The following is a 9,486-nucleotide window of genomic DNA, read 5'->3' on the forward strand; positions in this document are numbered from 1 at the left end:
GTACGGTAAAGACCTAATTCGTCTATGGATTAGTTCAAAGATGTTTTATTAGATAGGGAAATGGTTCAGTTTACAAATGAAGAAATAATCAGAAAAGTAAGCTGGAAAAGTACAAGTCGGCGAGAATACAAGTGACTAAAACCCTAGTAAATGTTCCGACCCCCCCCCCCTTGCTGGTCCTCCTCTCCCTTATATAGGCTATTTCGTTTCCCGTTGCCTTAGGTCGTGCCCTAATGGGCTTGACCTCGATAGGGACGAGCAACTGAGCTTTCGAGCCCAGCTAAAGTGCTTGAGCCGAGCTTGCGCCTTTGATCGGGGATCTCTTAGCCAAGCCCAGTGTCCTAGGGCGGCTTAGCGGGCCAAATCTTATATTTTCTGGATTTTGTGTAGAGATGTAATCTATCTTCTACAAAAAAAATGATGTAATATTATAATCTAATATCATCAAACTCTGTTCCTTGTCTTTGTAATAATTTTTGGTTGATCTCTAACTGTTGTTTATCTTGTCGATCGTACCCTGATCATATATTAAATTATCAACTGATTAGAACGGCGCTGAATCATCAACTCTGTTGATTCAATTCTTTGTCAGATTGAAAATAATTTACTCATTGACCGATCCTCTCTAGCTCCCTTCCATATCTGATTACCTTATTTCATACAAATATGAGATGAAAAATTCATGACACACGAAGGCCCAAACTCGTAAAAGCAGAGAAGACTTAATCAGCTTAGATCCACCTAATAGCTAAGGTTGTAGTTTCCTGTAAATTGCCAAAAGGTCTTAAAGTCTTGGAAATGATACAAAGAAACGTTTCTATCTCTTTGTAAGTTTTTTTTCTCTCATTGACCGTTTGAAATTTACCCACACAAACCCACTTGTTTGTCCTTGGTATACACAATTTTCAACCAAAAAAAATTTATTAATGTGCAAAGCTTCTCTCCAACACTAAACTGCACCAGAAAACCCTAAACTGACCAAGCATTCAAAACCGGATCCTGTCAATGTTACAATAAGAAAAATGATGAAAGATATAACAAATTACGTGGTCAAATTTGCACCTCTTGGATCACCTCTTGTCTACAAGAAATAACAATTTACGTCGTCAAAGAGACTTCGTCTGTCTTTTGGAAAAGTCAACGCTAAATACTGAATGACTCCTTAATATATTTTGTACGTGTGATACTTTTCTTTCTATTCGAGTTTCATGGCTTCTTCTTCTTCCTCTCATACTCGCACATGGAGATACCGCGTCTTCACGAGCTTCCATGGACCAGATGTCCGTAAAACCTTTCTCAGCCATTTACGTACGTAAACAGTTTGACTGTTATGGGATTACCATGTTCGACGATCAAGCGATCGAGAGAAGCCAAATCATTGCTCCCGCTCTCACGCAAGCCATTAGAGAATCTAGGATCTCGATCGTGGTGCTGTCGAAGAACTATGCCTCTTCTAGCTGGTGTTTGGATGAACTGTTGGAGATTTTGAAGTGCAAGGAAGATATGGGACAAATAGTGATGACCATCTTCTACGGTGTAGATCCATCCCATGTGCGGAGACAGACTGGAGAATTCGGGATTGCTTTCAAGGAAACGTGTGCTCATAAAACAGAGGAGGAGAAGCAAAGATGGAGTCAAGCTTTGACTGATGTGGGAAACATAGCCGGAGAACACTTTCTAAAATGGTTTTTTTTTTTTTTTTTTTAGTTATCCTTCCATTTAAGTCACGATTTTTTTTGTTCTATCTCAATCCGTTTTACATGACTATTTGATAACACGGTGATTTGTTCTCTCTATTTTAGGGACAATGAATCAAACATGATAGAAAAGATTGCTAGAGATGTTTCAAACAAACTAAATGTTACAATCTCTAGGGGTTTTGAAGACATGGTAGGTATTGAAGCACACTTGGAGAAGATGCAGTCTTTGTTACATTTAGATGATGATGATGATAAGGATGGAGCTATGTTTGTTGCAATATGTGGCCCTGCTGGCATTGGTAAGACTACCATTGCCAGGGCTTTACATAGCAGGCTTTCTAGCAATTTCAAGCTTACTTGTTTTATGGAGAATCTTAGAGGAAGCTGTAACAGTGGTCTTGACGAGTATGGATTGAAGCTGTGCCTACAAGAAAAACTTCTTTTAAAGATTTTTAACCAAAACAGTATGAGGATTTGCCATATAGGAACAATACAAGAAAGGCTATGTGACCAAAAAGTTCTTATTATCCTTGATGATGCTGACGATCTGCAGCAACTTGAGGCTTTGGCTGATGAAACGAACTGGTTTGGTTCTGGAAGTAGGATTATCATAACCACGGAAGATCAAGAGCTTTTGGAGCAACATGGTATCAACAATACATACCATGTGGGCTTTCCAACTGAAATAGATGCTCGTCAGATCTTATGTAGGTCTGCATTCAAACAGAGCTCTGCGCCACATGGTTTTGAAAATCTTGTCGTTAGAGTAACAAAGCTATGCAGCAACCTTCCACTGGGACTCCGTGTTGTGGGTTCATCATTACGCGGAAAGAAAGAAGATGACTGGGAAAGTATATCGCATAGGCTAGATAATAACCTTGATCGGAAGATCGATGGAGTACTTAGAGTGGGATACGATAGTTTACTTGAGAACGAGCAATCGCTATTTCTCCACATTGCATTCTTTTTCAACTACCAAGACGATGATCATATCAAAGCCATGCTTGGTGACAGTAATTTGGATGTCACATACGGGTTAAAAACACTGTCCTATAAATCTCTCATTCAAAAATCCACCAAAGGCAAAGTAGTGATGCACAAGTTGCTGCAACAAGTGGCTAGACATGCAGTTCAAAGACAGAAGCCTTGGAAGCGCCAAATCTTAACCGATGCTAGTGAGATCTGTGATGTCCTCGAAACTAATTATGTAATTTTTCTTCTTTTGTTAAATGGCAAAGACTTTATTACCTATTGTTATAACGTTTTCTTGTGTTTGAATTTGGTCTAGGCTAGGACAGGTGTGACTGGTATATCTTTGGATATATCTACAATCCCAAACCGTGTTTATATAAGCGCAGGAGGTTTTAAACGAATGCGCAATCTTCGATTTCTCAGCATCTACGAGCCAAGAGGTGATACAAATGTTAGAGTGCATGTACCTGGGGACATGGATTTTCCACCTTGTCTAAGGTTATTACATTGGGACATATATCCAGAAAAATGTCTTCCACATACACTAAGGCCAGAACATCTTGTGGAACTCAATTTGGGAAATAGCAAGCTCGAGAAGCTTTGGCAAGGAACTCAGGTTTGTACCTGTATATTTGTTACTTTTTAATATAACTTTTTCGGGTTTTATTGTTTATGATTTTTAATTGATTTAGAAATCTATGCTGAATGTAAATTTTTTTATATAGGTTTTAAAATAAAAAATGTGGTTTTCAAGTAACAAGAATTGTTTTCGGATTTTATTTGAGATTTTTTAGTTTTAACTTAGAAACATGTACTTTTTTTTTCGGAAATGTTTAATTAGAACACTATACGGATAAAAAGTCGGCTGCGGTAACTTGGAAACATGTATAATAAATCTTTTAAATTTCAATGTAAAATCAATCTTATTAAGTTCCAATAAGAATCACTAAAATAATAAAACCAGACTTCAACTTTTAGAAATCAGCTAAACTGATAATTGTTTAGATTTTCAATAATTGAAATACACTAATTAACAGATAAGTTCTTTGTGTAAATCATATGTTGATGTTCTTTCTTTGTTTTGTTGTTTTACATTCAGCCCCTTACAAATCTGAAGAAAGTGGTTTTGTTATGGTCCAAGAATCTGAAGGAACTCCCTGATCTTTCAAATGCTACAAATCTTGAGAGATTGGATCTGACTGGTTGCCAGAGTTTGGTAGAGATACCTTCTGCTATAGGAAATCTTCATAAACTAGAGTTCTTGGAGATGGATTTGTGTATAAATCTACAGGTTGTTCCGAATCTTTTCTACTTGGCATCTCTTCAAAGGGTGAGGATGTTGGGATGCAGGAAACTGAGAAAAATTCCGCACATGTCCAGGAACATCACAAGACTTACAATCGCAGACACCATGTTAGAAGAAGAGTTTCCTGGATCAATTAGCGCTTGGTCTCGCCTTCGGTGTCTCAATATAAATGGCAGTGTCAATCCATATCCACTTTCGTCAGAACCATTTCCTCCAATTATGACAGAACCATTTCCAGAGGAAAGTCTAGAAGACGTAGAGAATTTTCCAGACTGTATCAAAGATCTTCATGGATTAATATGGCTGTGTGTAGGTGGCTGTCCAAAAATTACATCACTGCCAGAGCTCCCTCCCTCGCTCAGAACATTGAAGGTGGAAGATTGTGAATCTTTGGAGACACTAATATCTTTTCCTTATGGCTCTCAAATTGAGGAACTCTATTTCCCCAACTGCTTTAAATTGAGTGAAGAAGCGCGGAAAGTAATTGCACAGCAACCATTTCTCGAGATAGCATGTTTACCCGGATGGGAAATACCTGCAGAGTTCGATCACCGAGCTCAAGGAAACTCCTTGACCATCACTTCATCTTTCTGCAGGTTAAGAGTTTGCCTTGTGGTTACCCCTAAACCGCATACCAAAGTAGGTATTGTTGATTTATTGTGTAGCATGAGCTTAAACGGTTGCCCAATTGCCGAAAGCATTGTTACGAGGCTCCCCTATATCCGAGCAGAACATCTATTTATATTTCCCTATGAATTGCTTGACAAAGAAGGATGGCTTGAACAGAACAACGAGATATTGTTCCAATTCAGCACCTCATCCCGTAATATTGATGTTATTGAATGTGGTGTCCAGATCTTGACGAACAAAACCGGTAGAAAAAGAAGCACCTGTGAAACCTGTGAATCTGTGTCAGAACAAGTGTGTAAAGGCGACGATGATGAAAGTCTCTCTGATGGGAGATATGAGCAAGGACCGATCTACTGTTCACAGAATGGGGGTAGGTGCCCTCAGTGTTTTTCCAAAATTTAGTGTAACTTGTAACTACTTTTCTTTGCCTCCACTAAAAATGGTCGCATAGTTTTTTTCATGTGTGCCAAATTTTTTTTTTCAAAAAAGCTAATGTGAAAAACATTAAAACGCATATGGTTCGTTCATGTTAATCTTTTTGCTGGATAGAGTTATCTTTTGGGATGTTGATGACTTAAATTTGGAGAAATTAGACTACATGACCATAACAAAAATGATAATTCAGGAAGTAACCATAACAAAGCAGGTGCTGTGATATTGTCTATATATTATGTATTAATAATAAAAATATGGGTAATTTTTTCAAATAGTTTTTTTTTAAAGTTTTTGTCACAAAATAGCATTCAATAATAAAAAATATCAAAATATTTTTTTATATATTTTAAAAAATTTAGTTTAATTTTTTATTTTTTAAAATTTGAAACTCTTTTCTCACAACTTCATCCCTTGATTTTAAACCATAAATTTAAATTAATTAATCATAGGTATAAATATATTTTTATTTTTTTAATAAAAAAGAATTTGATTATTTTTCTTTATTTTTTTTTCTCGGGATAAAAACTTAAAAAAGAGAAAATTTTCTAAAAAATATTCCCGCATGTGCTTTCATTAGCCAAATGATTTTGTCTTCTTCAATTTTCGATGTTAGGCAAGCAGGCTCCTTGCGGAGTCAGTTCTGGCATATGGTTTCTTCAACATCGACTGGCCGGCTTTTTGGCTCTGACGGTGGTCGTTCTTCTCTGGCTCCGGTGACTCGACCTTCCTTCGGTACTGTCACTGGCTCTGACTATGGCGAACCATCTTCTTCTTTGTTGGTGTCGTCGGGATCTTCTCCGGGTCTTCCCCAGATCTTGCTTGCTCTTCGTTTCCACACTTCTCTTTGTTACAATCATTCCAGATCTCTTAATTGATTGCTTCTTCATTCCCTCTGTTTAGGTAGCTTTTTCAAATCGATCTTTTTCAAATCGTTAAAAGCCTCTGGTGATTTTTCAGGAAAATCAATTGAATCGAGATCGGTTGAAGGTGATTGGAACCTCCACCTGTAGCTAAGACCGTCTTCGTGTCTACTTTTACTCCTACTGAGTCGTTGGCGATTCCGTTGTTCGGGTTTTTGCTCCGGTTTGTCCGGTGAAAGGTTTCTGACGGTGGCTCTTTAGTGGTGAAGGTTGTGTTGGCTCTGTTTCAGACTGAAGTTACCTTGACGGTTCCTTTCTATTGGTGTCCTGTTCCGGTGTGTTTGGTGGATGGTCGGAGAGTCGCTACTGCGGTGACTTCCTCATCGTGAAGTCGTGTCCAGTCTTCCTGCACGTGTCCCTTCCTCGCTGCGGCGTTGTAACGCGTGGCAGGTGTTGTGGCTTGGACGGGTTTTCTCTGGGCTAGGGTTTTGTTTGGGCCCTCTTTGTACTTTCTGTCTTATTTTCGATTTTGGTTTGGCTGGGCCTTGTCTTGTAATATGCTTGTTCCAATTGGGCTTTTGCCATTATAATGATAACATTGGCGAAAGAAAAAAAACAGGAAAACTCTGTTTTGTAATTTGTTATAAAATATTTTTTGGGGGCGTCCAGAGAAACGATTTAACCTTAATATTTGAGAATTAAGATTTAACCTTTTAATGGAATCACAAAGGTAAGAGACACCAGTTCATTATTGATCTGTTTCAGCAAATTATATCCGCAACAATATGCAATTGCGGCCTAGAACCATAGAAGAAAAAAAAACTCTCAACAAAATAGCTTTTTGTGTAAAGAGAGACAGAGTAAAGAACCCCTTTTAGCCTCTACTTAGCTAATGCCTTTACAGCTTTCTCTGCTGCATCATCCAAATCATCGGCTGTTATGAGTTTCATTCCACTTTCCTTGAGGATTCTCTTTCCTTGTTCAACATTTGTTCCTTCTAGACGAACCACCACTGGTACTTTCAGTGACACCTATCAAGGAAAGACTCAATCAATTAACTATTAAGGTAAATATGATGCAAATATGTATGCTTCGTTTTGCTCACCTCTTTAGCAGCATTCACAATTCCACTAGCAATCACATCACATTTCATTATCCCGCCGAATATGTTCACCAATATTGCTTTCACTTTATCGTCCGATGTCAGTATCTTAAACGCCTCCACCACCTATTATTATCACAGCCTTTGGTTTAACTGGTTTAAAATCTACAAGCTTGATAATCAGAGAAACTATGAAGAACATATTTTCATTACCTGGTGTTCAGAAGCGTTTCCACCAACGTCAAGGAAATTTGCGGGAGTCCCACCGTGCAGTTTGATGATGTCCATGGTTGCCATGGCCAATCCCGCACCATTCACCATGCAGCCAATCTCTCCATCTAAACCGATATAGTTCAGGTCTACTTTTGCAGCAGCCACCTACGAGATGCAACAACACACTTTCCTTCATCAACCATGATAATAAAATTAAATGCAAAAGTGTAACAGAAAATGATTAGTAACCTTTCTGCATTATTTAACCTTAACTGTTATATACACATTATCTTATGTACAGAAGAGTATTACTAACTACTAACTACTAACTACTAACTAGCCAACTAAGCAACAAACTGACAACAAAAAAAACTAGTTACTCTATCCAGCATTCATAATATCATTTTCTTGAGTTCAACATCCATAAACTTTGATATAACATAGATTTCTTGGTGAAGAACATAAGATGCAATAGACCATACCTCTCGTGGATCCTCCTGTGTTGGATCACGAAGGGCAAAAATGTCTTTCTGACGGAAAGCAGCATTATCATCAAAGTTCAACTTAGCATCGGCAGCTACCAATTGATTAGTGGATGTCTCAGCGAGAGGGTTGATCTAACAGAGAAAAGTAAAGGTTTAGTAAAAGATATTGAACTTGTGTATAATAAACGAGACAGAGAGAGAGAGATAGAGAGAGTACTGACTTCCAACATTGTGCAGTCAGTCTTGCGGAAGAGTTCGTATAGCTTCTTCACTTGTTCAATCGAATCTTTTCTGTCAGCAGCTTTTGGAGCCAGACCATCGACAACCTTAGCAGCATCTTCATCTGTAATTCCCGCAAATACATCGATCGGTACCTACAGCAAAACCATGAAATAAGGGGTCAAAAATGGCTCACCCAGAAGGATATATCTGGTGAGATGAAACACGAATCAAACCTTAATAATCATGTCAGGGAACTTCTCAGCAAGATCTTCAATACTGGTACCACCCTTCTTACACGCAATTATAAGCTGAAATAGGTAAAGAAAGTGTTATAGAGATTGAGCAAGATCGTTCCTCAGCAGCAGAGAAATGGATTGCAATTTTATTATTGGGGGAGCATACCGGTCCAGCAGATTTACGGTCGAGAATAATGGAAAAGTACATCTCATTGACGAGTGACAATTTCTCACACAAGTAGACCTGCTCAAGATATAGGATACAAACCACTGAGCAAAACTACAAAATGCTAAATCAGTGACAAGAAGTATGATCTTTCAAACACAAACCTTGCTGACTACTTTGCCTTGAGGACCAGTTTGTTTGGTGACGAGTACTTGACCAAGCATCTTCCCTACAAAAAAAAAAGAATCGGATCAAGAAACTCTCAGATATCAAATTGCAAAACAAGAAAGCGTGCGTGGACAAGTTACCAGCAATATCTGGAACCTGATCACGGTTGACAATGTGAACACCACCCTTAAGGCCACTCTTGAAAGTGCCAAGACCTCTTCCACCAGCCAAGATCTGGCTCTTAACGACCAACTGTGTAACACACGACCCAATGAGGCAATGAAAAGAGTCAAACTTTAGCAATAAAAGGCTCTTACACAGTACCTCGGTTTCGTTAGGGAAAACTTGTTGGATAGCGTTTTTAACTTCATCGAGAGAAGAAACAGCGACTCCCTTCGGCACGTTAACTCCGTATTTACCCATCAGCTCTGCTCCCTGAGAAGATCATTGATTCAATTCAGATCGTACCCAAATTCGGATTGGAAAAGCGAATCTAGGCAGAAAAAGAGAAGGAGAATGAACCTGATACTCGTGGATGTTGAGACGGCGGAGCTGTTGGTTCTGCCATTTGCCGGAGACGGAGAGAGATCTGGACACCAGCTTGTTCACCAATCCCCTCATCCTTTTGATTTTGTCGTCTTACGAAGAAATGAAAATCAATCAATCGATCGCCCGAAGAGAAGAGAGGAAGAGAATAGTCGCGCAGCAGAGTCTAGGGTTTTTACTTTTCTTAAATGATCGATCTTTCTTAAGAAATAAGAGTTTTTCATTTACTTTTCTAATAAAGAACATTCCATAAATATACAATACAAATGTATACTTTCCACAAAAATTACAATTAAATAATTACTTTAAGCCAATCCCCGACTTTTCCCTGTAATTTCACCTAATTGATTTTGAAAATATACACGTTCGGATTCCGATCGGATTTGAAAATATTTCGGTATAGAGATATAGAGTCCGTTCAAATATTTTTATACATGAACACCCT

The 9,486-nt window shown here is 38.4% G+C and overlaps 1 protein-coding gene and 1 pseudogene across 1 annotated transcript; one reads left to right on the forward strand and one right to left on the reverse strand.

Annotated features, from left to right (window-relative positions):
- The first annotated feature begins 72 nt into the window (after positions 1-72).
- Positions 73-6,569, forward strand: LOC106390259 (annotated as a pseudogene).
- Positions 6,570-6,593: 24 nt separating this feature from the next.
- On the reverse strand, positions 6,594-9,278 carry LOC106390257 (succinate--CoA ligase [ADP-forming] subunit beta, mitochondrial). Its single transcript, XM_013830679.3, has 11 exons — positions 9,018-9,278; positions 8,820-8,930; positions 8,636-8,747; positions 8,492-8,556; positions 8,328-8,405; positions 8,159-8,233; positions 7,925-8,077; positions 7,701-7,835; positions 7,219-7,383; positions 7,009-7,131; positions 6,594-6,934 (listed from the first exon to the last, which is right to left on the reverse strand). The coding sequence occupies exons 1-11, from the start codon at positions 9,114-9,116 to the stop codon at positions 6,785-6,787; spliced, it is 1,266 nt and encodes a 421-aa protein (XP_013686133.1). The 5' UTR covers positions 9,117-9,278; the 3' UTR covers positions 6,594-6,784.
- Between the last annotated feature and the right edge of the window lie 208 nt (positions 9,279-9,486).

The sequence above is a fragment of the Brassica napus genome, chromosome C9, assembly GCF_020379485.1.
Source record: "Brassica napus cultivar Da-Ae chromosome C9, Da-Ae, whole genome shotgun sequence".
Taxonomy (NCBI): domain Eukaryota; kingdom Viridiplantae; phylum Streptophyta; class Magnoliopsida; order Brassicales; family Brassicaceae; genus Brassica; species Brassica napus.

What these genes read in the sequence shown, in the direction of transcription:
- LOC106390257 (XM_013830679.3), bottom strand. Translation starts at nt 9,116, where the DNA reads ATGAGGGGATTGGTGAACAAGCTGGTGTCCAGATCTCTCTCCGTCTCC. An exon ending in TCAACATCCACGAGTATCAG is followed by an intron (nt 8,931 to 9,017) that starts GTTCATTCTCCT and finishes TGATCTTCTCAG; the next exon opens with GGAGCAGAGCTGATGGGTAA. An exon ending in TTTTCCCTAACGAAACCGAG is followed by an intron (nt 8,748 to 8,819) that starts GTACTGTGTAAG and finishes TGTGTTACACAG; the next exon opens with TTGGTCGTTAAGAGCCAGAT.